We start from the raw sequence: 25,995 nt of genomic DNA, 5'->3' as shown, positions 1-25,995 counted from the left end.
AAAGTGCAAAATGTTGACCACATCACCCCTACGTTAAAGCATCTTCATTGGTTGCCAGTTGCTTGGCGGCTAGAATCAGAGACGCTGTGATGGTTTTTAAATGTTTGCACCGACAAGCCCCAGCATATCTGCGCAGCAAATTTATTGGTAGAGCTGATGTCCAAGTTTAGGACTAATTTTGAGGCTGCTATTACGAGTCGCACTTTGAAGTATTTTTTTAGATTTATAGACGCAGGACTGTAACCAGACCTTTGGCATAGACGAGGCAAGATTTTGCTAGGGGGTTCTGGGGGCATGCCTTTCAGAAAGTTTGGAGAATTAGAAACTCTTAAACTCTTTCTTAAACATTTTTCATAAGGTATTTCTTAAAAAAAAAATTATTGATAACGATAAAGCATTTGGGATCCTGAAGGGCTGGGTCAAGAGAATGTGATCACAGGTGCGGCAGCGAGCGTGCGTGCATGGAAAAGTTCCCACGTGAAGCCCGAAACGTCTGGAACGATATATTGTTAAATTGGCACTTTATACTCGAACACGAGAACTTTATTTTACCTTTATTTGATTTAAAGTACAAGTCACGCAGCCAAGGATTTCTTTACCTATTACTTGGCCACTTAAAAATTCTCTCGAGTTTCTATTTGCCAAAGACTTGATCAATCGAGAAAGGGTAGTTGCGATATCTATAATGCAGATTGCTTTCTATTTCATCTTGAAAGTTCAGCCACAATTACTCTCTTGATAGCACATTTTATACGAGTGGAATAAAAATATTTGTACTGAGGCCCGGGCCTATAGGCTAGATACGCCCTGCAGGCCTGCTTGGTGGTGTCAGTGCCTGGTTTTCTTAGTGTGTGGCCTATCCAAGCCCATTTCCTTCTTGCTATCTCAGCTGGTACACTGAAAAAGCATTTTTATTGGAGTGGCAAATAAAGTCTTATCTTATCTTAAGTCTGCTCTACTAGCCCACCGTGACTCACACAATATTGTGAGCTTTGTTTATATTTCTACGTCTTCTCTCGTCATAATGTCTTGCATCAAAGATCAACACAGCATCCAAAAATGCTATCAGGTTTCAGTTGGTGGAATAATCGAACGCAAATGCGATCGATTGTACTGTTTCTTCTGTGATGTAAAAAAAAAAACGTGGGAAATTCTGGTACGCAATTGCATACTTTGCGTTAAGGCAGTACGCCCCTGAAACCGACATTTACAAGGAGAAAACTGACTTAATTTCTGTGTAGCGCCCACCGTAAACAATTCGCTTATTTTCTTATTCATTGAGCCTTATATTAAATGCGTTAACGCAAATTAAAACATGTCTTCGATCACAAACCACTTTTCGCGTCAACTCAAACCATGGCATTGAAAGTGTAGTCTATAGCCCATGCTCCTCAAGCCATATTTTGCGTCAACGCAAAACCCGTCTTAAATTTTCGATGACATAGTTTGAGTTAGCGCAAACTATGTCTTTGATTTCACAAACCAGATTTCGCGGTGGTGGACTAAACACTGACCCCCAGTCCATGGACTACCCCCATGGACTACCCCATGGACTACTCAAATGGACTACCTAAAATGGACTACCCCTAAAAAATGGACTACCCCTTAAAGTACTATTCCGAGTGTGTACTACTTACTGGGCTGTTGTTATACGCACATAATTTGCACTTACTTCGGTTACTTTCGACAACTCTAGCCGCCATTTTGAATGAATTACACTATACATCTGCTGACCTCAAAAAGCGAAGACTCGTGCCCAGACTCAGCACTATTTTTTCCTCAGGATCTGTCTGCCTACCGGTTCTGTTCTCCTCGCTGCGCTGCCAAAGTTATTCATTCAAAAATTTTCTCTGGCCACCAAATGTTTAAGATGCGTCTCAAGCAACTATCTGATATACTATTTATAAAAGTTTGGATCATCTGTAGTGCAGTGCAGTGCCTGTTTTGTCTGTCTCTATGAGTCCAAAGATTGATTGCTTGATTTGAGTCTACACTTTCGTGATCAGTGGGATGTTCATTTAGTATAATATATTCAAAATGGCGGCGAGAGGGATACGTACGGCTTGAAAATAAACAAGGTAAGACGACTAAGTGCAAATTATGTGTGTATAACAACAGCTCAGTAAGTGGTACACACTCGGAATAGTACTTTAAGGGTAGTCCATTTTTTAGGGGTAGTCCATTTTAGGTAGTCCATTTGGGTAGTCCATGGGGGTAGTCCATGGACTGGGGGTCAGTGTTTTGTCCACCACCAGATTTCGCGCCAACTCAAACCATGGCATTGAAAGTGTAGTCTATAGCCCATGCTCCTCAAGCCATATTTTGCGTCAACGCAAAACCTGTCTTATATCTCCGGTATCAAATAGCAATTGAAATCCAGATTTTCCCGCGGGATCATAGATCCGTGGATTCATGGACGGGCATAAAAGCCCACTGCACCAAGCCCGGAGAGCGAAATGAGAAGTGATAAACACGCGTGTTCGAAAAATGGGAGTTATAGAGGGCCTACAGGTGTAAAAGTTTGTAAAAGTGATGTTCGCTCTAACACAAGACCACCTCTTTCCAGATTAGGGAGGGGAAGTTGGTGATAGCATCCACTGTTTCTTTAAAGCAAATTCAAATTAACAACGCAAACCGAAGTTGCATTTCAATTATTTATTTGTTATTGACTTTGTTAATAATATTAAAAATTTAACTTAGCTGAGTAAAATTAAACAGTCATTGTAAAATAATCCAAAAAAGAAATAACTAATCAGAAATTGGCATGTGCTTTCACACAAGGCTGACTATAAATGCAAGTTTTTAGCCTAGAGCCCAAAAAAACCAATCAGAACTTGGTAACCAGGAGAGTCCACAGGAATGAAGTAAGAGACCATTGTTGAGGGCATCTAGTCCATCTCTTCCCAGTACCTCTATCACCTATGCTTGCAAGGACATTTCTCCAAAAAAGTGGTATAGTAAACCATTTATATAATCCATGAAAAACTACATGTAAATCGAGTTGGACTTGAACATTATACTACACGTCCAAAAAAATGTTTAAATCTCTACAAAAACTTCAGTTGTTATTTGTTGCAACAATTTATAAAACAATTAAACAATAAAATATCAGTGATGTTTTTTATGGAATTCATAGTAACATCAAAACTGCTACTTTTTTATTTTATTTTTGGACAACTAAAAAGTATAGCTTAATACCATGCTATGCTGATTTCATTAAATCTCTTGGAAAGAAATATCAATAGTTCATCTAATGATGAAGCCTGATAATACAGTGAGCCTTGAGAACAAAACATTACAAAAATGATAACCATGACAACTACTGTTAGTATTTATTCGATTAAGCACCCTGGCCATTTTCAGCAAGTAATAATTTATTTTGCAACAAAACAATAAATAATAACAAAACAGGAAGATATACCTAAGCAGAATTTTAATTGTTCATTGCAGTTTCTTAAAATAAAATAAAAATCAGTCTTTGAGGAAGTCTCTTAGTAGTATTTAGTCAATGAGGGTAAGTGTAACACCTGAAATTAAGTGATTTAATTCTTAAAATGCTGGGCATGAGAACACTAGAAAGGTTATGAAGGGGAGTAGTGATCTTTTAAAAAATTGTAGCTTAGCTTTTGAAACTTCTGACAGGTTCAACAAATTAAATCTGGCATTATATATTAAACTGGACTGATGAAAAAAATTCCTCTAACAGCCAAATTGTCTGTGGGGGCAAGTTTTCCAGGCGGGGGCAACTGTTCGGTTACTTTCGCTTATTTTCACTTGTTTATGTTTAACAAAACCATTATAAATACGAGTTTATTTTTTGTTTATCTTTAGTTTTCTTACTTTTTTTAGTTTCCCTGGCGCGGGCAACCCCCCCCCCCCCCCCTTGCCCCCCACTAGGTACGGCCCTGGTATTTGAACACCTTTGCCTGGCACAGATGCACCTGAGAACACCCACCTCCCCCCCCCCCCCCCCCCCCCACACACACACACACACTAATGGGGCATAAAATGTTAGATTACCAGGACAATTAATTTGGTCCAACAAGTGCTTTAGACTTTATGTAAACTGTTGTTGATAAACATTGCTACCAAACAATGTGCAATACAGCACTTTTAAAGTTCTCAAAAATAATCACAACAGTACTAATTTGGCAAACCATTTTGACCCCTTGTGCATGTTATCTAAGCCAGGAAAAAAGTCTTACAATTAAACTACATATAAATTTTACAGGTTCAGGTGCTGGTAATAAAAATCATTTATTCACTTGAGTTTAGGCTTTAAGAGTAAGGTATACATCGCTTTGTTGTGACAGTTCTGTTTAGTATGGGCCAAATATTTAAAATACAGGTATTTATTATCTAATTATTATTTGTATTGATGCTATTCAAAAACAAAGAAACAGTTTCCAATTCAGAAACCTTTCACAAACTGTGTCTGCTTGAAAAACATATGTTTTAAATGTGAGAACAGTATTTAAAACATAGGAGGTCAAAGATTCAGGGTAACTCAGGGGTGGCGGAGCATTTTTCCAAGTGGGGGGGCTGACTAGTGACTTGAAGTGGGGGGGCTAAAAAGACTCTTCTCTTAGTAAGTCTTTATTTTTTCGGAAATTCTGGAGGGGCTAAAGCCCCTCCAGCCCCCCCCGGCTCCGCCGTCCCTGTAACTTAATAGCAAAGCTCAAGCGACACCTGTGATGTTCAAAGGACACATTTTACACTTAAAAACCACAAGTTAGGAGTATCATTTCTGCTCTGGCTTCTTGTGTGTACAGTTCAAAGCTACTGGATTTCCTGAAATAAAGAAAAACAAGCCAAAATGATTATTCTTTATTCATAATACATATCTTTTCTTCAATGGACAATTGAATTTTAAAAAAGGGCTACTAATTTAAATGCAATGCAACAATAAAAGAAAAGTAATTAATGATCCAATTCAGAATTATTGTGAGATGAGCGCTAGCATAATCTCAAATGGTGTTCAGGATTTTGTTAAGCACAACCTCTGACACCATGCACAAGTACAGTGCTTTAACAGTTCAGATGGATATTGGATGGTAGAAGACAAGTCAACTGCCGAACTTGTGCTTGTCCCTACCCTTTTTTCAAGTGGGTTCCAACTTGTGAACTAACCATTTAAGATGGATTCCACTGAACGTTTGAGCAATGAGTGCGAAATTAAGTACCAAAAATCTGCTCATAGCACAACAACATTTTTTTCTATTTAAAAGATCTTACAGAAATTCATTTGCCTTAGTGATCCCATCACTAAATTCTAAAGCATTCTCGAAAAAATTAAAGTCAAACCTCGTAAAAATGTTCAAAACGTGTGCCATTTTGTTTTAAACTGGCGTGTAATGTCTGTTTAAACTGAAATATAAATAATTTAAAATCCATTTTTCTCTCGTGGGGTCAGCTTGAGTGCTAAAGTTTTGTCAGGTTTTTATTACCTGTATATGAGTTCTCTCTGGTAACTTTATTTTTGCCTGTATTGCTCGAATGTTGGGCAGAAACCATCTTATTAAGCACAAAGTAAATTTATCTGTTTTTTGTGTGATTATATCTGGGCATTGTTAACTATGTTGCACATTTATTTCACGTTTTCTTGGAACAGGACTGAATTTGTTTCAAGCCTGCAACTTGCGTTACAAGTCTACTCCCCCCTGAATGGGATAAAAGTCCCTCGCAGGGTACCCCCCTTTCCTAGCATGATGTTGCTGGGAGAGGCACTATGAGAGTAAAGTGATTTGCCCAAGAACACAATTCAATACCCTTGGCCAGGCCATGGACCTGGACGGCTCGATCCGGAGTCCAGCGCACTAGCCATTAGGCCACTGCACCTCCCATAATGATGCCGGATGTATTGCTGCAACATCATTCTTTGAAAACTTTATTACTTTTAATTATTCAAACTATAAATGCAATCCTATGTTTTATTTTGTCATCTCATAAATGCAACAATACATTGCACTCTGACTTTTACTTTACTGACATGTAACATACCATCGCCCTCCCTTGCAGGAATTCAGTATATTTGAAGTATACTTTAAATGGCTGTAAAACACACAAAAAAGTATACTTCATTTGTACTTAAAGTATACTTTAAGTATACTACCAGAAGTATACTTAAAGTACAATACTTTTGGTCACTTAAAAAGTATACTTGAAGTATACTTCACAAGAAGTACAGTTGAAGTATACTCCACATAAAGTATACTTGAAGTATACTTCAAGTATACTTCTCGGACATAAAGTAATACAGTATGACTAAGATGCCAACAAGATACAATCTGTTTATTTATTAGGTTGCCATGTTTGTAAATTTGTCCATAAATTCATTACATATCACTTTATCCAAAATACAAATGATAACAATTGTTGATTTTTGTAAAAATTAAATCAAAAATTACAAATAGAGAAGTAAAAATATAATTGTAAAGTATGGTAAATCTACACAGCTGTTTTTCTCCTTGCTTTAGTTTCAAGGGAAGTAATCTTGTTCCTTAAAGAAATCCTGAGGTTGCTTTCAGATGCCTCAGGAAATTTTTTTCTTGTAAAACCTAGAAATGAAAGAAACACATATATGCATGTTTAAGTCTTTGAAAGTAATTTCCTTCACTCTATGGGCTAATTGATTTAAGGGTGGAGATGTGCATGTTACCAGAAATTTTACATTTGTTAACCATAAATTTAAAAAATTCTATTCGAAAATCACAGTATTCATGTCCATTCTCTTAGTAAAGAATTGGGCTGTGGGCTCTCTCCTAGCTTCCAGCTGATATCCTTCTTGTACTTGTTGAAAGTCATTGGATTATTCTCTTCAAGAACATTGACTAAACAACTCCATAATAATAACTGATCTGAATCTTAGATTTTATTTATGACTGGAATCTGTCAATACCAGCATTTTATAATGCCAATAGATTTATCCCAATGAAAAAAGGAAATTGTTATTACTATTATATACAATGGTATCGAAGCGGTTATTACAGTGATTTCATTGAGTTGCAGCTTGTTATTTTATGCTGCAATAACTGCTTTCATGCTTTTTTGTTAAAAGCTAGTCATAGCATATTGCAATTTCTGACTTTTGAATTATATAGGCCATGCAGTACTGCATATGCGCTCATATTCATGGAACACAACGCGTCAGTGACAACAGTAAGGGAGCTCAAATATCATAATTCTTTGAGTGTTTTTAATACAATTATTCCACTTAATTGCACTTGTTGCAATATGATATGAGATAGATAGTCAACTCAGAGGAACAGTGTATGTGCCTTGTTGGCTATCTTCCATCTCATATTCAACAGTGTTCATGGAATAATAATTATTGTCAAGTTTTCCTACAGACTTATACATGTAATATAATTTAAAGAAAAATATATGAAGATTGATATACATTTAAGTGTGTAATAACTCTTACTCAAAATACTCTCCAGGATGTCTCTGTCAAGGCACTCCTTGCCATTTCTTCCAGTCAGGCTCTTTCCAATTAAATCAGTGTCTTTGTAGAAGCAACTTATTAAAAAACATGCAGTTGCCGATGGTGTTTTTCTGGAATGGGCCTTTGTCAGATGGCTGTCATAGACATAAACGCGCCTCCCTGGAGACAGTTCTATCATCTGCAAGTATTGAATAATGTTTTGCAATTAATTAATTTGGTAATTAACTTAGAATTAATCACACTCGCTCATATGCAAATCAATTTTTTTGGCTACATGAACAACTAGTTTCAGTTTAAAACTAGACATGTTTCAATCCTTCAACAATCATCAGTTGTGAGTTTGTTTACATGCATTTAGAACATGAATTTGTACCAACAATGGCATATTGTAGCTAGTACAGTGACTTAAAATGCATCACATTTGAAATGTTACCCCATTGTTATATTAGTACAAATTCAAATTGCAGTTGTAAACAAACTCACAACTGATGATAATCATAGAATGATCAAAACATGCCTTGTTTTAAACTGAAAGAAGTTTTTCATTTTTGAAAAATAGTCATATAAAAAATAGTCTTACTTGATGGTTCTCTGCAACTTCTTTGGAAACTTTTCCTGGTTTGGGGGCACCAGATTGAATTGTGGCATTTGCTGCTTGCACCCTGCACTGATTGAGGTGCTCGGTGAGTAAGGCATTGGATTCCTTAAGCTCCTCAATCTCGGCAAGGAGCTGTTCACACCGGGGACAGTCTGGGCTACCAGTACTTTGATTCCGTTTCCTGGGGCACTTGTTTCCTATTGAACCAACACGTGACAGTGTCGGCCTTGGTCTTTTCATTCCAACAGTTGGCCTGTCAGATGACTCTGCACATGTTGATGTACTAGGGATTGCTCTTATGAAGCGTGTTGCCTCTTGTATATCAATGCTCCCTGTTAGGTCAACACCACTGTCGTCAAGGTCTATAAATATGAACACAAAAACACATTTATTTACATTTTTATCATTCAAATGCGGCCTTTTAAGGGAATTTAAGTAATTGTCAGATAACTTTATTAATGTCAAGGCAAAATCGTACTTTAGGTTTTCATGTGACTTGATTATGTGGGAAGGCAAAAAAACTTGTGGGAAGTTTAAGGGAATCAATTAAAAATGGATTGCTGATGCCAATGTGTTAATATTGTTGCAGATTGAACTAGTTGTCGTTAAGTAAATGGAAAGGTCTACACTTACCAAAATCTTCATCACTCTCATCAACATCTTCGTCTTCCATGACTGATTGCCCTGCTGCCATGCTTTCCAACTTGTTAAACAGTAAATCATCATTTTTTTCTTTTTTCTTTTCTCGACACTTCTTTCTCCCTTCTTTCCAGTTCTTGCTTTTTCCTCTGAAGCTCCTTTTCTTTCTCTTCTCGGTCTCTCTCAGGCTCGTCAATGACCACAACTGACTTGTTTAGCTGTGTTAACTGGCTTAAAATATTTAGGTCTCTTTCATCAAGTGCTTTCTTTTTCATTACCCTCTCTTTTTTTTCCTCCTCTTTTTTCTTTGCATCAGCCTCTTTTTGCTCTTTTGTTTTTCCTTTGGGTGTGGTAGATTTCTCTTGGTTTTCCTCCTCTCTTTTTTTTGCACCAGGTTGGTTTTGTTGTTTGGTTGATGTTTTAGAGGTTTTTTTCCCAGACTGTTTGCCAGGCTTCTCTTTTTGGGTTGAAGCTGATGTTGGTGCACCTTTCTTTTTGGAAATCCCATCCATGGCATTTTTAGTTTTTATTAGTTGCTCTTTATCTTCTGTTAAAAAAAAAAAAGACAGAAACAGTAGGCTCAATACATAAAGAGTATATTTTTCATTTATTTCATTGTTTATAATTATTTACCGAGATGTCCGAATTCATTTTATTATCGGTTTAAAATATGCTTGATTTCTTTTGAAAGGTTGGAAACTATTGAAAAGGTTATAAAATTTATTATACTCATATGTAGATTGGATTTGCCAATTTAAATTTTGCTGTTCCTGTTTATAGCTGACCAAATTACATGAGTAGAAATCTAAGTCAAAATTAAGTCCATAATTGATATTTTGATTGAGAATTTTCTGTTTGTAGGTACTTGTTTCTCATGACACACTTTTTTCCTGAAAAATCTTCAGAGGCAGTGATCCTTTCCAACACTGAAATCTGTGATTCATGTTCTCATTGTCAAATTGGACAAATCAAATTGCTTGAAAAATACAGTACAAGGAGTCTGCTCAAAAGGGTCACCGCCTCTGGGCATGAGAATGAATGGCTATCTATCACCTTGTCGGTATACTGAAACACAGACTGAAGCATATACCTAGATCAGTGTAATCTTCGAGAAAACACAAACAGCCAATTTTGTATATATTACAAAAAGGAGTACCAGTATATTTTGCCATCCTAAAGACAGCACATAAAGAAGTACATACCGGTTACTATTTGTAACTTAAACTTGTCAACACTACAAAAGTCATGCAGTGACAAACATGTATGTATAGTAATCTCATGACTATGCAGCTACTCATGCAAATTTTAAACTTGTCAAAAAAGGATTTCTTGCATATTTCCAACAATCTATAAAACAACTTACCACTTTCACTTAGTACAACACAGGGGTAGTACTGCTTGTCACGGAACATAGCTTTGGTTGTACCATTGTCTTCTTTTATTACTTGGCTTTCCAACACTACAGTCTTTATATTATCCTCAATGAATTGAACGAGAAAATATTCTACAACGAAATAGTAAAAACTGTTGAAAGAAGCTGATATCACAATACTCCCGTTTATTTATCATAATTGGATCAAATGCAGAATACTTTGCGCATAAAACCCTAAAAGAATAGTCACATGCAGTTAGGCCCGGTTCAGATGCTGCATGATGATCTTTTCATGAGCCGAACATAATTCCTTGAATTAAGTACATGAAAAGATCGGCGTCTGAATCAAATTAGAACGGCAATTTCAATTTGGAACAGCTCGCCAGTTCTTCCCGCCTGGCTTTTGGCCGAGAATTTCGCCCGTGGAACGTCTTTGGAACTGCTTTGATTTAGACGCCGTACTTTCCATGTGCTTATCCTACTTCATAAATTATTATTATTATTATGTATTTTGCCAGCAGTTTGACTGGTTTTATTGGAACTGTATTAGGAACGGCCTCGGAACGGCCAAAAAGTACGGCGTCTGAATCAAGAGGAGTACTTTTGTCAAATTATTTGGGTCGATCGGTCCAAATTCGAATTGAGTTCGGCTCATGAAAAGTACGGCGTCAGAACCGGGCCTTACTGAACTATTGAGTATTTCAGGCCGAACGCACCCAAAATCAAATGCAGCAAAATTGGCTTTCTGAATTGTTTTTTTTATCCTACAGCTAGCTTCGTTCGACATGCAAACATTCCGCGCGCGGGAGAATAAAACAAGTACGGTTTTTATGTTGTAGAACACAATTAAATTACAGTAAACTTACTTGCTTCGCCATACTTAAGTGCTGGGGCTGTTTTTCTTTTGTCTTTCCTTGTACCACTCATATTGTACGCAAGAAGTCAAGCATAAAATATCGAGATTATCGCTGTTAGAACTGCCCAAGGGAGAGAATTTGCATTCAGAGCGCGCTTTTTTTGCAACGATTTCTGAATTGTCCGCCGAAAACTTACATTTACCGAATAAGGAATTGTCATATGACGCTTTGTGACCTAATATGGTAAACTCGTAGAATCCCGTATGTATTGCGACCATTCTTGGGTCAGCGGTGATTCTAGGAAATTACAGGCACAAAAAATCCGTGAAAACACGATGGCAGAAGATTTTGAAGCTGTTGCTAGTTCTTGTAAAAAGAAGCTTAAACAACGCGGGTCTTACAACCAGTATCTCTCTGAGCCAGGAGCAAAGATTCCACGAACAACTTTAAAGCGATGGCCGAAAAAAAACCTTGACACTACTTCTATTTCTCCCTCAGTTGACAATTCGAAGGATGATCTTCATGTCACGAGTTCAAAATATTCAAACGATACCTGTGTGATCAGCTCCTCGATTGTTACCGCGATAGCTCCTGCTGAATTATCACACAGACTTTTACACCAGACAGAACTTTCTTCTGAAAAAGCTTGTTCAATAAGTCAGTCGGACGAATATGCGTTAGATTATGATGACAAAGAACAGTTCTTCGAGACCCAAAGCGATGAATTCAACCTTCTTCATGGTGACTTCGAGGAAATTTCCAAACCAACTGAGTTGGAGCAAGCGACTACAGAGCTGACGATAAGCAGCGCAGATGAAGATGAACAAGACGGCGAATGCGAATATCTCGACGCTCTCATTTCTGAGGAATGTCCTGACGACCAAAACAGTGACCAAAAGGAGAAAATGTTTGCAGATGTTCCCTTGTATGATGGTGCACCTATCAGTGTGGCAGTCAGCATGCTGCTCATTGTTACTTTTGCAATTAGACACAGTTTAACCGGACTTGCGATTATTGATTTGTTAACTCTCATCAGCCTCCATTGTGCATTGCCAAATCAATGTGCTTCTTCAATGGCACTTCTCAAAAATTTTTTTATGAGATTAAAGAATCCAATTGAGTTTCATTACTATTGTACTTATTGTATGCAATATCAGGGATTGTCACTACCGGAGGATAAATTGTGTAAGAACAGATGCTGTTTGAAGGACCTGAGTGAGAAAGAAAATTCCTCATACTTCATTATTATTCCACTAATGTGCCAGCTGCGGGATCTAGTACAAAGTGAGTGTTCATAATTAGGTGTCTGTGAGCCACAGATGGTTAAATGTTTTTCTTGTAATGCCTCTCAACATCATTGAATCCGTAATAGATAGCTTAATGCACCATACATCAAAACAAGATTTTTCTAGCCATGGACAAATAAGAAAAGCAATTCAACAAAGGAAACATTTAACTCCCTGGTGCCATTCACATCTGTTAAATTTACATACTTAGGTGAAACAAGAAACAATAGTAACAGCCCAGTAGTCTACTTTTATAGTTTACAATAGAAAGTTTGACAAGGGAAACTCCAAACAAGCCAATTTGTAAGTCATAGTAGTTTTTAAAGTGAATTTAGATCTGTTTCTTTTGCTCAGTCAATGCTTGCTGCATTTGCAACACAACTTGATTTGAAAGTAATAAACACAATGACCGTGTTGTCCTGCTTGATTCCTAGAGGCTGGCATCCTTGATCTTCTGAAGTATCCAGTTACTAGAAGCAAGAACAATTTAGATGCAATTGAAGACATCCAGGATGGTTTGCTCTACAGAAAACATTTTGGGAGTGATGGGTTTTTTAAGGGTGCATCAGATGAGAAAAAGAAGACAGAAGTCCATATCAGTTTTCAGATCAATACCGATGGGGTAGCCCTTTTCAGGTCTTCTAAATACAGCATTTGGCCAATTTACCTTGTTGTGAATGAGCTTCCACCGAACTGCAGGTAGAGTTGTTGTTTCTGTTTTGATTTCTGTTTTATTTTATTTTTTTAATTCACAGCCACATAATACTCCTACAATGAAGTTTCTAAGTTTTTCTTTAAATGAGTTTTGATTATACCTTAGTTTCATATATTGTACTTTTGAATCTACATTGGCAAATAGCATAGTCGTCATTCAATTCATTGTTTGTTTTGACTGTTATGATTTTCTTCTACACTGTTCGAGTGTTTGTGTAAGTTCGAAGCTCACCATGCAGGTTTGAAAAGTGAGGTTGTCTCATAATTTGGGTGTAGAAATTAACTTAAAGTTATTAAGAGTGCAGGTATTTGTTGCATTTTTAAGGTTTGCAAGATCCAATAGTATTTTCCTTGGACTCTGGTTTGGATGTAAGAAGCCTGATTTCTTGACATTTTTGCAACCCTTCAGCAAAGAATTCCAAGATATTTACACACAAGGTAATGATTGAGGTAATCAGGGAGTGATATTATGATTATGTGATAAGGGCAGCTTTAGGAGACTCGAAGAAAGTACACCATACCCCAGTTAGTCAACTTTGTTAACAAAAGAAATATTTCCACCCTCAATTACTGGTCTTAGAAGACAAATACAATATTTGAACAGTTAACTTGGGAATGCAGAACAGCTTTTGTTTGGACCAGGCATTCTGCCTTATTGATTACTTTTTAATATGACATAATGTGTAAATAATTTATCTGAATAATATCGTAGTGTTAATAGTGCAGTAGTGTTTAGTATTGTTAATTTTTTTAAATTGTATTGTATGCCTTTAATTCATAAATAAACAGTTGTTATTATTGATCGTTGACACTTGTCCATAATAACAGGGTTTCCGTAATAGCGAGATTCCCGCAAGGCAAGAGTCAACTGTAACGACAGATATGTAATATTGATCTATTTCACAGGTTATGATTTATTGACTTTTGCAGGAATGACAGTTATAAACAGCAATGGAAAGGAGCTCACATTAAGGGGAATTTTATTGAGTGCCACAATGGATGCACCAGCTAAGTGTCTAATGCAGAACTTTATGCAGTATAATGGATTTAGTGGGTGTCCTTATTGCTTGGAGAAGGGAATTACTGTCAAAACTGAAAGAGGTTACACTCATGCCTATCCTTTTAATAGAGAAAACCCATCAAAAGGTTTTGGAACTGAGCGGACTCATGAAAACACTATGCAGCATGCATATGAGGCTCACAAGTCCAAACTAGAGGGGAAATATGCACCTGTTTGTGGAGTCAAGGGGTATTCATGGTTCATGTTTATCCCAGGGTTTGATATTATAAAAGGTGTTGCAGTGGATTACATGCATGATGTTCTTTTGGGGGTGACCAAGATGCTTATGGGGTTGTGGTTTGAGAAGGCACATGCAGCAGAATGCTGGAGCATAAGCAAAAGAGTAGAAGAGGTGGATAGGCGCTTGCTCAATATTTCCCCGCCAAATTGCATTTCCAGAGCACCTAGAAGCATTTCAAAAGATTATGCTCATTGGAAGGCATCTGAGTGTAGGTCATTCCTGTTCTTTTATGGCGTCCCCTGCCTCTGGAACATTTTACCCGATGAGTACTTTCAACATTTCCTATTGCTCGTTGAAGCCATTTGGTTACTAGATCAAGGTTCAATTTCTCCTCACTGTTTGCAAAAAGCTGGCAACCTGTTGCGCCACTTCTGTTTGCGAGTTGAAGCCTTATATGGAAGTCGTTATGAGACATTTAATGTTCATTGTCTCTTACATCTTCAAGATTGTGTCAACAATTTAGGTCCTTTGTGGGCATCCTCTTGCTTTTGGTTTGAAGACTATAATGGTGACCTAAGAAAATTGTTTCATGGAACACAAAAGGTTGAACTTCAGATTGCATTTTCTATTTGCATACAGCAAAAAATACCAGAACTAATACCTCTGCTACCGTGTGGCTCATCCAGCAAGGAGTTTTATGAGAACATGACATGGGCAAGGCACTTATTGAAGTGTAAGCGTGAGAAGATAGCTGATAATTTATTTGCACTTGGTGTGATGTCACCTGCTGAACTAAGTGCAACCTTAACTAGTATTATGGAAAACAAAATAGGTCGAATCTCGAGAGTGTTTACATTTAAACGGATTCAAATGGATAGAGATGTTATTCATAGCAAAGCATATGGGAATGTTGTGCGAAGGAACAGTTTCACTGTGTTTGTTGATGATGCTGGTTTTCTGCAAGTCAAATTTTATGTTAAAGTATATGTACAATGTCCAAATGTTCTATTTTGTTCTAATGAATGCACTTGCAAGGTTCCAGTTTATTATGGAGTTTCTGATTGCCTCCTGAAACCAGCTGCAGACATCACTTTGTCTCGTGATCTGTTCACAGACTGTAAAGTGGGGCACATTATTCCTGCAAGTAGAGAGGAGTGCAGTAATGTGATATTTCCACTGAAAAGTGTTAAAGCTCTTTGTGTCCTGATAGACTGTAATCATAAGGAGTGCGTGTTTGTTTGTAAGTTACCAAACAGATATGAGAAGGACTGAATAACGAGAAATCTGTTGTGTAATTTAAGAACATTACCTTGTCTGTTTATAGATGTACATACTTTTTTTGAACTATGTAACTTTGGAAGTGGCCCATATAGCCAGAGCTTATCAGGGTGTCTGTAACCTTGAGCAACTAGGAGTATTGCTGATACATTTTTACAAGTTTCCAAATGTTTTACTTATTTCATGCTAGTCCATCGCAGGATTATCCCCAGCTGTACATTTGCTTATACTGAATTTATACACCTGGGTGATGAGAGGCAATATGAGAATAAAGTGTATTGCTCAAGAACATAACCCAGCACTCCCACCAGGACTCAAACCCATACCATTTGATTTGGAGTCCAGTGCACTAACCGTTTGCCCCTGCGTGTCTTGTTAACATGTGATATTTCCACTGACAAGTGTTAAAGCACTGTGACATGTGCTAATAGACTGTTATCATAAGGAGTGCATGCTTGTAAATTACCATATAGATATGACAAGGGCTGAATAATCAAAACTCTGCAGTGTAATTATGAATATTATCTTGAATATTTACAGTTTTACATTCTTTTTTACTCTGAAATACAATGGCATAACACAATATTGCTTGTACGTTGTATAATAATATTTATTATATCATTTGCACCAGCCATTTACACTTATAAGATTTCATTTTGTTTCACTCATGAAAAAAGTATATTTAAAGTATAATTAAGGTTAGACAGTCACTTCTGACTATTTAAGGGAATTATGAAAAAGTATACTTAAAGTATACTTTTTGTAAGACAGTCACTTTCTGACAATGTCCACTTATTTTGAAGTATAATTGAAGTATAATTTTACATTAAAAGTATAAATGAAGTACATTTAGCAAATTATACTTCAATTATACTTTTTTTGTCAAAGCATAAATAAAGTATACTTCAATTGTACTTTTCAACTGAGAAGTATAAACTAAATATACTAAAAGTATACTTAAAGTATACTGAATTCCTGCAAGGGCCTGCTCTTTTCATGGTACTATCATCTGCCCCACAACGGGCTTCCGATCTTGCTGCTGACCGTCTGATGCTGTGCGTCATGAATTCCTTCTCAAAAAGAGCCTTGGACATCTAAACAATATTTACATTCAGGCAATTAATTTAAGCAGCTGACTGAAGCATGTATTGTAGCTGCCTCTCATCAATACCAGCTGCTGTGGGTGTCATCAAATATGGTATAGCTCCAGCTGATGGTTATCTAACAGCATGAACAGATACAGCTTAACTAAATTTCTTACAGATAAATTTAAAACTGTACATTTCGTACCTCAAGAAAGGTTTTCCTATAGGTGGTAACTCCACGGGCACAGTTTTGCAGGAAAACACGGTTGGTTTTCCCTACCCTTGTGGATGGACAGTACGTGTTTGCAATTTAAAGAAAGGTTTCGAAACAGTTAGCACTTGGCACTAAGGTTTGAGCTGGTTGCTTAAGAGAGATTGCAAGGAGAGCTTTGACTGTGACTGTGCAAAAAAGTATGATTTTTCACTACTCTTTTATAGGGAAAAGAAATAAAATGCCAAAAAATCCAGATAGAACCTAAGATAATTTTGAACTTAACAACACAAATCAAAATTATTTCTTTACAAACCTGCTACAAGTAGCCATGCAATAAGTGGGCACAACTCTTTGTTGGGTTACTCCACAGGGTGAGTGTAACACCTGAAATTAAAATAAGTGATTTAATTCTTAAAATGCTGGGCACGAGAACACTAGAAAGGTAAAGAAGGGGAGAGTGATCTTTTAAGAAATTGTAGCTTAGCTTTATTTGGAACTTCTGACAGGTCCAACAAATTAAATCTGACATATATTAAACTGGACTGATGAAAAAAATTCCTCTGACAGCCAAATTGGACTCGGCCTATGGCCTCGTCCAATTTTGGCTGACCCTGGAATTTTTTTCATCAAATTATTTCCAAATTTGGACAGCATGTAGTCCAATAACATATACTTATAACAAACCTACTTATACCTAGGTTGAAGGTTAAAAAATAAACCTGAATTTAACTTTGACCTATAACATAAATGCCCACCTTTGGCTTTTCTATCTGCCTTTGACCACGTCTTTTTACCTCAATTCGCTTTGGCAATGTAATGGGATAACCTAAAAATAAGATATCATATAACAACATTAAAAAAATACTGACGTGCACAAGAGGAGTACATGATAAGTGGTGACTTGGATTAAAGTGAAAATAACTTGCGACCACTTCTTCACTTATTTTCACTTATTTTACTTTGATTATTATCGAAACTGAGATTGAAATTGACTAAGTACTACTGAGAGAGTTCCCAGAAGACCGCGTTTTATTATTATTTTACAGAAACTTTCAATGAACAGTTAAAATTCTGCTTTGGTATATCTTCCCGTTTTATTATTATTCATTGTTTTGTTGTAAAATAAACTCACTACTTGCGAGGAATGGAAAAAAGTTAATAAGCGCACAGCCTCAAATAAGCGCGCACTTCGAATAAACGTACACTCTCAAGGTCCAAAAGTTTAATAGGCACTCAGGGCGCGTAATAGAATAAATACGGTATTTAAAAGTTAAGCAAGTTAAATTGACAGGAATTGAAAGGAGACTTACCACTGGATAACACAAATATTTATGTGAAAGAGGTAAAATTTTAAAATGAAGGAAATTAATGAGAATAAATTAAGGAAGCACAGATTAATGGGGTGACAATATGTAATGTTGTAAACAACATAACCACATGATTTTACATTGTTGTTAATAACCTTAACAACAACTAGGGTTAAAACACTATATCAGTACAATAAAAGACACTGTACAATAATATTTATATCATTCTATAGCACTTATCCAAGTCCAAAGCGCTTTATAATGCTTCAAAAAATTATACCTAATAGTGAAACGCCTAAATTTTGCTGTAAAAATCAAACAAAATGGAATAACATGGCTATTGAAGCAGCTATATTCTTCCATTGAAATACCTAAAACAGATCTTAATGACAATTCTATGAGAATATTTCAAAAACGGCAAATCAATAATTCAAATCAATAATTCAATAATCAAAAACTTGGATATTATCATAGAGGGTTGTTTTTTCTTGGAATTTATGTTATAAAATGGGGGGTCACTTAATTTCATTTCATTAGGAAACCCTAATGCTGTGTGCACGCTTGCGGGTGTAAGCGCTATAAGACGCAAATGTTACGCGCAGCAAGGATGCAAAATGCAATTCACCAGAATTGCCTTAAGTTGTAGAAGTCAATAGCAAGCCGCCACTTGTCACAAGATGAGCCAAGGTGTCTCACAGGTTCATAAACATGCAACAGTACTGTCAGATAATACTTAGAGCTAAATTGTTTAGTACCTTAAAACATACATGTATGAAATTATTCCTGACTGTATTGTAAATTTAATTTAATTAAGGGTGTGAACAAAAGTTTTGTTGTTGTTGTATACAAGATTAATCTTCAAAATTAACCTCTACTCTACTGGCAGAGTGTTGGTAACATGACCTTGAAAACGTTTTGTTGAATCAAAACAAGATGATATAAATTTATTAATTGATTGCATGTTTACAAAATAATTAGTAAGAAGAATTCATTAATTCTAAAACTAAATCAGTAAACTATGCAACAGTAAACAATCACACGACCTGCGACATAACGAACACTTTATAATTTGATTATTTCCCATTCAGGTGAGCCGTATAAAAAGAAGTTGCAGAAAACAAAGTTACTTAAATCACTTAAGAAGGAGTGAACAAGAGCTACAGCTGTAACAGTATAGATATTTATACCAAGATACTTATCTTAGCTATATAATTTCTAAGGTTTCCATGACCCTGAAATCTTGTATGTTGAGTGGAGGGGGACAGGGGGCGGGAGCCCGGGAGAAAAGGGATGGGAAGCGGGAGGAGAGAGGGTGGGAAGCGGGATTCTTAAGGTGGCGGGAACCGGGAGAAAACGAGTGAAATTTCGTAACATTTCATTAATTTATTTCGCAATAGACATGGAACAAACATGAGAGAACAGCTACGGAAAGGACCGGGAGGCGGGAGTAAAAGGTACGGGAGGCGGGAGGTTCAGACTCCCCTGTCCCCCCCCCCCCCCCCCCCACTGTTGACACTGGAGCTTAAATAGTTGACTGAATAACCCATTCCAATAGCAAAAAGTAATCATTGAATCAATTTATTACCTACCAGATGAAGACATGGGATTTCCCTTATTAGAAATAACTTTTTGAGAGCCATCTTCAGTAACAACAATAGCTTTGCGGAATGGCTCTGTGTGCCCAGACGCACTAAACCAATAATTGAAGGCTGCTGCATATAATTACAGGAGGCTTGAGCCTACGACAGCGTAATGCACCTATCAATGGTTTGCCCCAGGATGGGGGGGGGGGGGTGGCAACCCAAGGGGAATTTGACATTTTTTGGAATCCAGAGTTGAATTCCCCACCCCTGGGCACCTAGCGAATGTCAAATTTCACATATCTCCTCTTAATTTTCTAACCCAGCAGACCATTTTAGATGTCAAAATCCCTTCCCTGGGAGAGCTTCACCATGTCAAATCCCCCCCCCCCCCCATCCTGGGGCAAACCATTGATAGGTGCATGATGTGCCAATTTTCTTTCCTTTTGTTTCATCCATCACCTCTGAAAAAAAAAAACAATTATCAACACATAGAGAATATTCAACATGTTTGCTAGAAAAAATGAAACCACCGGGATTATATTAAATTATGTTCTATAAGACTTTTATAGTACAAAACAAGCTGATATTACGTACTTAATAATATACAAGCAGCAATTTCTCCATTCTGATTGGCTAAGAACACGTCAATTTATCCCAAACCAGGCAAAAAGTGTATTCGGCAGGAAAGACGAACAGTGTAATTGACGGCCTCATAATCTTAAAAAAAGCGGCGGAAAAAATTACTGAGGCAGAAGGAAAAAAGAGAGAAAAGGAGGGAAAGAAAAAAGGACGGCCGAAAATGCCAAACATTTCATTCCGCGAAAGCGGATATAAGACTCAAGAACGGTTACTATTTTGAACAAGAAGGAGCAAGCATTTATTTCATATTGTTTAAAAAGGAGCTGTTCCCACTAACTGGGCTAACGAACCCATGGGGCGGAGGTGGGGCCCTCGATCCGTCGGGTTTTTTTCTTCTTTTCGCTGGCATTTGTCTTGGGAAACACGGAAAAACGACAAAAAAACTCTCACAAGAAGAGAAACTTAGGATTTCCTTCTTTTCTCTTTACGCGAAGTAAAATGTTCTCTTTTTCACTTCAGAGAGTGAATGAATTTAGTGTGTCAAATTTTACGGCGCTCTCGAAGTTGTACGAAATATACGTGACGAATTGGTTTATTTTTAAAGTAATCACATATTTTCTCGTGATTGATAATAGCATTAAATTTTTAATTGCCCTGGGGCCGTGCAATTTTGTTAGCCTTTGAAAAATTTACTCGTGCTTATTTATTCTAAATTGCACTCGAAATCATGTGATTACTGGTACTAAATATAATTATAAATAGAATGAATATGAAATTGCACATTTGCCACAAACTAGTACAGTAGTAGAGTTATTATCTAATTGTTGGGTATAGCTGTAAGTTTCCTGAATTACAGAGTATTTCGATAACTGACGTATAATAAATTCCTTTTGACTTATAACAGCTTTAACTTCTTAATAATTACGATCTTACAATGTCTACATTGTACAATACGATCGCGAAAAATAATTCGCAATTTTTTTGCCGAGAAAAATTAGTTCACCTAGCTTTTGTTCTCCCCCAGATAGGCCTTAAAAAAAGGTGGCAGCTTTTTGTACTCCCCAAAAGGAGCAAAAACCTTCTTATCAATTGCGTTCGTTGAGTCAGTCCGTCGCCATCTTGAACGGCACGATAACCTGGGTAACCTGGCCAATGCGTGCGACCCAGAGCACATGCTCCTTCTTTTCACGAGTCTAATTATAATCTCTGCAAGTGTTTTTCAGATTTTTTGCTTTTCGTTTCAAACAAGGTCTTAATATGCACCTACCAGCAAACTGTAGTTTCAAAATTCAGCCTTCACTTTTATACCACATATTGCGTTAACGCAATTTGTGGTTCATGTAGATGTACCACATTTTGCGATCGCGTTAAAATATGTCTCAATGTTATTTCACCATGTTTTGCGTTATTGCAAACTGTGGTTTCAAAAGTATGGATAAAAGTATAGCCTTTAGTTTTTATACCACAAATTGCGTTAACGCAATTTGTGGTTTTTGTAGATGTGCCACATTTTGCGCTCGCGTTAAAATATGTCTTACCATTCTTTTACCAGGTTTTGCGTTATTGCAAACTGTGACAACGGTGGCCGTGGTTTCAAAGCGTAAATGTGAATGGTGTATAGAAATCAATCACTGTTCTTTGGACGGAATTCTGTAGAAAAAAAGGGTAAACATACTTTTATCCTAAAATAAAGGCACATTTAAATCTGAAAACGTAAATTTTACAAATCACCTCGTGTTTTAGTTGCACATCCGGCGAGCCTCAATTCATCTGCCGCACGATCACTCAAGAATAAAAGTCAATAACAACGTAATTATTTCAGCTGATTTTGTCGTAATCAACAAATATATCTAATGAATACGATGTACACTAACTAGAAAATAGCATCAAAAAGTTCACAAAGGCACGCTGACACAACCAAATGTGCTTCGGAGTACTCGTATTAAACTGATTACTGTCATTTCTAGATCGGTACGACGATCGGTACTAAAATACTTACGCATGAAGGTTTGCAATGTAGTCGCTAAAAAGGGCCTTTTGTCTGGACCGAACAAAATCGCATCATCGCCGTTCTGGGCCGCAAACTCTTCTAATACGATGAGCCGTAGCTCGTATGTTCTGGAAGTCTTCTCGTCCAGGGCCTGACTCTAAATTTTGGCTGCGAGTCTCGCTCCAGCAGCAAGATTTGGCGCAACTAGCCCCGAGATATCTACTTCGCGGCCACAACTATTTAAGTACCGCGTCACGTTTGGGCTTCGTCCCTTATATTTTTTGTTTGTGGCCATGACCAGTTTCACCGAAGGCGAGATACATGTAATTAATAACTAAAGGATCCCAAAGGAAAACATGCCAAAAATAACTTTAATGAATCGAGACATTTGATTGGCTTATCCTGTAGGATTTCTACAGCACCCTGTGGTGTTTTCCTACGCATTAACTACCATAGGATAATCGTTTATTATCTTTTGTCACTGTTTTGTCACGGTCCGGCGGTCACCGAAACATTCTGGGAAAGCATTCTAGTATTTGCACGTAATTCAAATATTCATTAATTGTATGTTGTCAGAATTTCAGTAATTTTCCATCGACTGATCGTTCTCGGAAACTCAAGATAGCAAGAAAATGATTTTAGCAAAGACGACGTGGCAAATACAACCGTCCTCGGCGAAAATTAAAGAGAGGTTGTTTACGTTTTTTTTTGCATGTTAAAATCTGTTAATAATTAACCGTAGCTGACGGTCTGACCGGCAGTCCGAAGAAATTAAACTACTCACACTATGCTATGTCGATTAAGAAATGCTAAGCGATTCAAAATAGTGCTGTGATCTCAAATCCAACCCTTGATTTATGCAGGGCGTAGAATACGAGGCCATAAAGTTGTGACACAAATTCTGAATTCTGATAATTCATCCTTTTGCTAATAGACCTCTTTAAATTCCCATTTAAGATCATGCGATGCTTATGCATTCCGTTTGTAAAGAAAAAGGAACGATTCTCTCTAAAAGAACGTCACATGATCCGAAATGGGCAATGCAAGGTCTTTTGCAGGTAACGGTCGCATGGTACAAAATCCAAAACAAAAGCGACTTTAACCAGTCTAGCTTGACGGTTTTTTTTTTCTGATTTAAATATCCCAGTACGTAACTTGTTCTACGGCATGGCGGATTGTGTACCACTGATGTAACCGTTAGCTGGGTACAAAGACGAAGCTAAAATTAGGACTATTCCTACTACTTTGCACACTGTTTAAGTAGCATAACTGAAATGTAATAAAATTAGTTTACGAGACTTCATTCTTTCATTGTTCTTGTCAGGAAAACAATGGTGCATTCTCTGAGCGCAACCTGTGGCGTGCTGGCCTGTACATTGGTTACCCCTAGTGCCGCCGTTGTACTAGGAGTCGTTGCTATAGTGTGCGTAACCGCAGTTGTAGTGACAGTTATAGTAGAGTCAAACAATGAACAGAAAGAAAAGAAACATTAATTGGTGAGGACTGGAGTGCGTCAAGAGATGGCGAGTCAGTGTAGAAGATACAGTGTTTTGAAGTCTTCATAGTTACTTAAGGATTGTGTTGCAATAAACTGTAAAGCTCTGGGGCTAAAAGAGGTTCCATACAATAGCATAAAAAATGCAAGGGATTGACTAATGACTAAGGCTTTTTGATATTATAATTCTGTCTCGTGACAATTAAGTGTTGAAATTCTGTTAGAGAAAGGAAATTTGCGGATATTTAAATGCTAAAGCAACATTTTTTCTGAGCTTCATCTCATTATTTCCATTTTTTTCTTTTTATTATTTTTTACTACGCCTGTCAATAATATTACAACTCTGCTCGAAAAATGGTCGCCGCCGTAAATCATCTGAGCAAAGCCTAAGAAAGAAACAGAAGTTCACTTGAACGAATTCAAAAGGTCGCGTTCGTTGGTAGTTCTTGGTAGATCTCGATCCATTTTGTTTATTTCTAGTTTCAAGGTTCGTTGATTGTCGTCGTTTCAGCTTCAGGGTTCGCCTGTTATTGTAAGGCACAGTAATTATAACATTTCGAGGTTAATATGAACTAGAACTTTCCCGCAATCCCTTTCCCTGTAATTCCTCAGCAATTTAAAGTGCCACTATGATCAAATTTTTGATCTTCATATTTTTACATTGCCGTGAACAATTAGACTTTCTTACTCACCTTGCCAAATTTCAATCCATTACGAACATCAGAAGTCGTTGTATTATAACATTTATTCCAGAGAATTTACGGCCGCCATTAATCAACCTTGTTCCAAGGCTTGGTTGCGAATAGGGAGAAAATGACGTCAAAGGCTAAAATACCTCACGGGTTGAAATTAGAATAACAATCAGCATAGAAAATTGCACGAAAAACAAGCCCAAAGTTTTTGTTGCTTTTCGCGTGATTTTCAATACATATTGTTATTATAATTTCAACCCGTGAGGTATTTTAGCCTTTGACGTCCTTTTCTCCCTATTCGCAACCAAGCCTTGGAACAACGTTGTTTAATGGTGGCCATAAAATATCGGAAATAAACGTTAAAACAAAATGACTTCTGATGTTCGTAATGGATTGAAAATTTGCAAGGTGAGTAAGAAAGTCTTATTGTACACGAAAATGTAAAAAAATGGAAATCGAAAATTTGATCGTAGTAGCACTTTAAGAAGGAACAAAGCCAGAGAAGGTCACTTTTTTTAAAAATAGGTCACCAAGGGTGACATGAGTCTAATGCCGTATGGCATAGTGATACAGATTGCGCGGTTTTCGTAAGCCGGTTAAAATTGGTTAGAGGTTTGTGTTCGGGAGTTTAATTTAAAATGCTTATAGCAAGCTAGGGGCATCGTGGATGATTATGGATGAAAACGAAACAGTCATAAATGTTATATGCTTCACAAAATTTAAAGTATGAACAGGAGTTGATGTTACTTCTTCCGTATTGTCCGTAAAAGCAGAAACGATTAAACATTTGGACAAGATTGCGTGACGATTTACAAAAAGCATGTTCATTACAACAAGGGTTGAAGAACTTCACATCGTTTTCTTTCAGATTTTTCACCATTTTGATGATGACTCTTGAAACAGATTTTGCAGAAAAACACTTGAAATAGTGACTGTTACTCCATTGTACTGTAAGCACTTAGTGACAGATTTTCCTAAAAACGGGTGTAAATGCTCACGTCAATATAATGATGACCTTTTGAACGCTGGAAACTAGGCAATTATTATCGAGCTACCATACACAGGAGCAAAGACTGTTTATCATGATGTACAAATTTCGCGAATCATCACTTCCATATCAATGTAACCATTTTATGATTTTTCTAGTTGTAAGAAGAACTTAAGATCTCTGAGAGTCGTAAAAGCATGAAATTCGATTTCAGTGTATGGCAAAGGCCGGGACAGTGTAATACTGCAAAGCGGCCAAACAAACGCATTTTGATTTAGTCGCGTAACTTGATTTACATTTATCCATGTACATCTTTTATTTTTGAAGGTTTTTGTTTGCACTGTAAAGAAAAAATTGGTCAAAATTCGAATGACTTAAATACAAAAACCGAGGTAAAGTTTTCTATTTTTTAAAACAAAATAAATATTTGGTCGTATTGTGTAAATAAACGCGAATCGCCGTCGAAATATTTTTTCTCAAAGACGTCTTGCTTTTTAAGCAAGACGAAAACACAAGTGCTTAACTGAACTGAAAACGAAGATTTATTTTCACAAAAAGCTTACAAATGTCTTAACTGGAAAATTATTTCGTCCTGTTCAAGTGTTGAATAATCGTGACTTGAGAAAGAACTTT

The 25,995-nt window shown here is 36.9% G+C and overlaps 4 protein-coding genes and 1 long non-coding RNA gene across 5 annotated transcripts in view; 2 read left to right on the top strand and 3 right to left on the bottom strand.

The window, feature by feature from the left end:
* The window catches only part of LOC144636199 (uncharacterized), a 30,721-nt gene extending 6,837 nt beyond the window's left edge, over nt 1-23,884 (top strand). Inside the window, exon 3 of the long non-coding RNA XR_013567486.1 lies at nt 23,512-23,884. This is a non-coding gene — a long non-coding RNA (uncharacterized LOC144636199). The remainder of the gene's footprint in view (nt 1-23,511) is intronic.
* LOC144635152 (uncharacterized) lies at nt 6,378-8,736 on the bottom strand. The gene is made up of 4 exons (XM_078494211.1): nt 8,676-8,736; nt 8,025-8,404; nt 7,424-7,622; nt 6,378-6,557 (listed from the first exon to the last, which is right to left on the bottom strand). The coding sequence occupies exons 1-4, from the start codon at nt 8,734-8,736 to the stop codon at nt 6,448-6,450; spliced, it is 750 nt and encodes a 249-aa protein (XP_078350337.1). The 3' UTR covers nt 6,378-6,447.
* Nucleotides 8,682-11,050, bottom strand: LOC144635153 (uncharacterized). Its single transcript, XM_078494212.1, has 3 exons — nt 10,920-11,050; nt 10,045-10,185; nt 8,682-9,228 (listed from the first exon to the last, which is right to left on the bottom strand). Exons 1-3 carry the CDS (start codon nt 10,978-10,980, stop codon nt 8,765-8,767), a joined length of 666 nt encoding a protein of 221 aa, XP_078350338.1. The 5' UTR covers nt 10,981-11,050; the 3' UTR covers nt 8,682-8,764.
* On the top strand, nt 11,174-16,006 carry LOC144635151 (uncharacterized). The gene is made up of 4 exons (XM_078494209.1): nt 11,174-12,194; nt 12,631-12,895; nt 13,236-13,348; nt 13,841-16,006. The coding sequence occupies exons 1-4, from the start codon at nt 11,174-11,176 to the stop codon at nt 15,421-15,423; spliced, it is 2,982 nt and encodes a 993-aa protein (XP_078350335.1). The 3' UTR covers nt 15,424-16,006.
* On the bottom strand, nt 16,335-22,658 carry LOC144635429 (uncharacterized). Its single transcript, XM_078494538.1, has 6 exons — nt 21,201-22,658; nt 19,625-20,079; nt 17,484-17,554; nt 17,042-17,112; nt 16,720-16,795; nt 16,335-16,523 (listed from the first exon to the last, which is right to left on the bottom strand). The coding sequence occupies exons 2-6, from the start codon at nt 19,635-19,637 to the stop codon at nt 16,335-16,337; spliced, it is 420 nt and encodes a 139-aa protein (XP_078350664.1). The 5' UTR covers nt 19,638-20,079; nt 21,201-22,658.
* Nucleotides 23,885-25,995: the final 2,111 nt, after the last annotated feature.

This window comes from Oculina patagonica, chromosome 13, assembly GCF_052425735.1.
Source record: "Oculina patagonica isolate OP01 chromosome 13, crgOcupat, whole genome shotgun sequence".
NCBI lineage: Eukaryota > Metazoa > Cnidaria > Anthozoa > Scleractinia > Oculinidae > Oculina > Oculina patagonica.
This window is presented reverse-complemented; position numbering and strand designations above follow the sequence as displayed.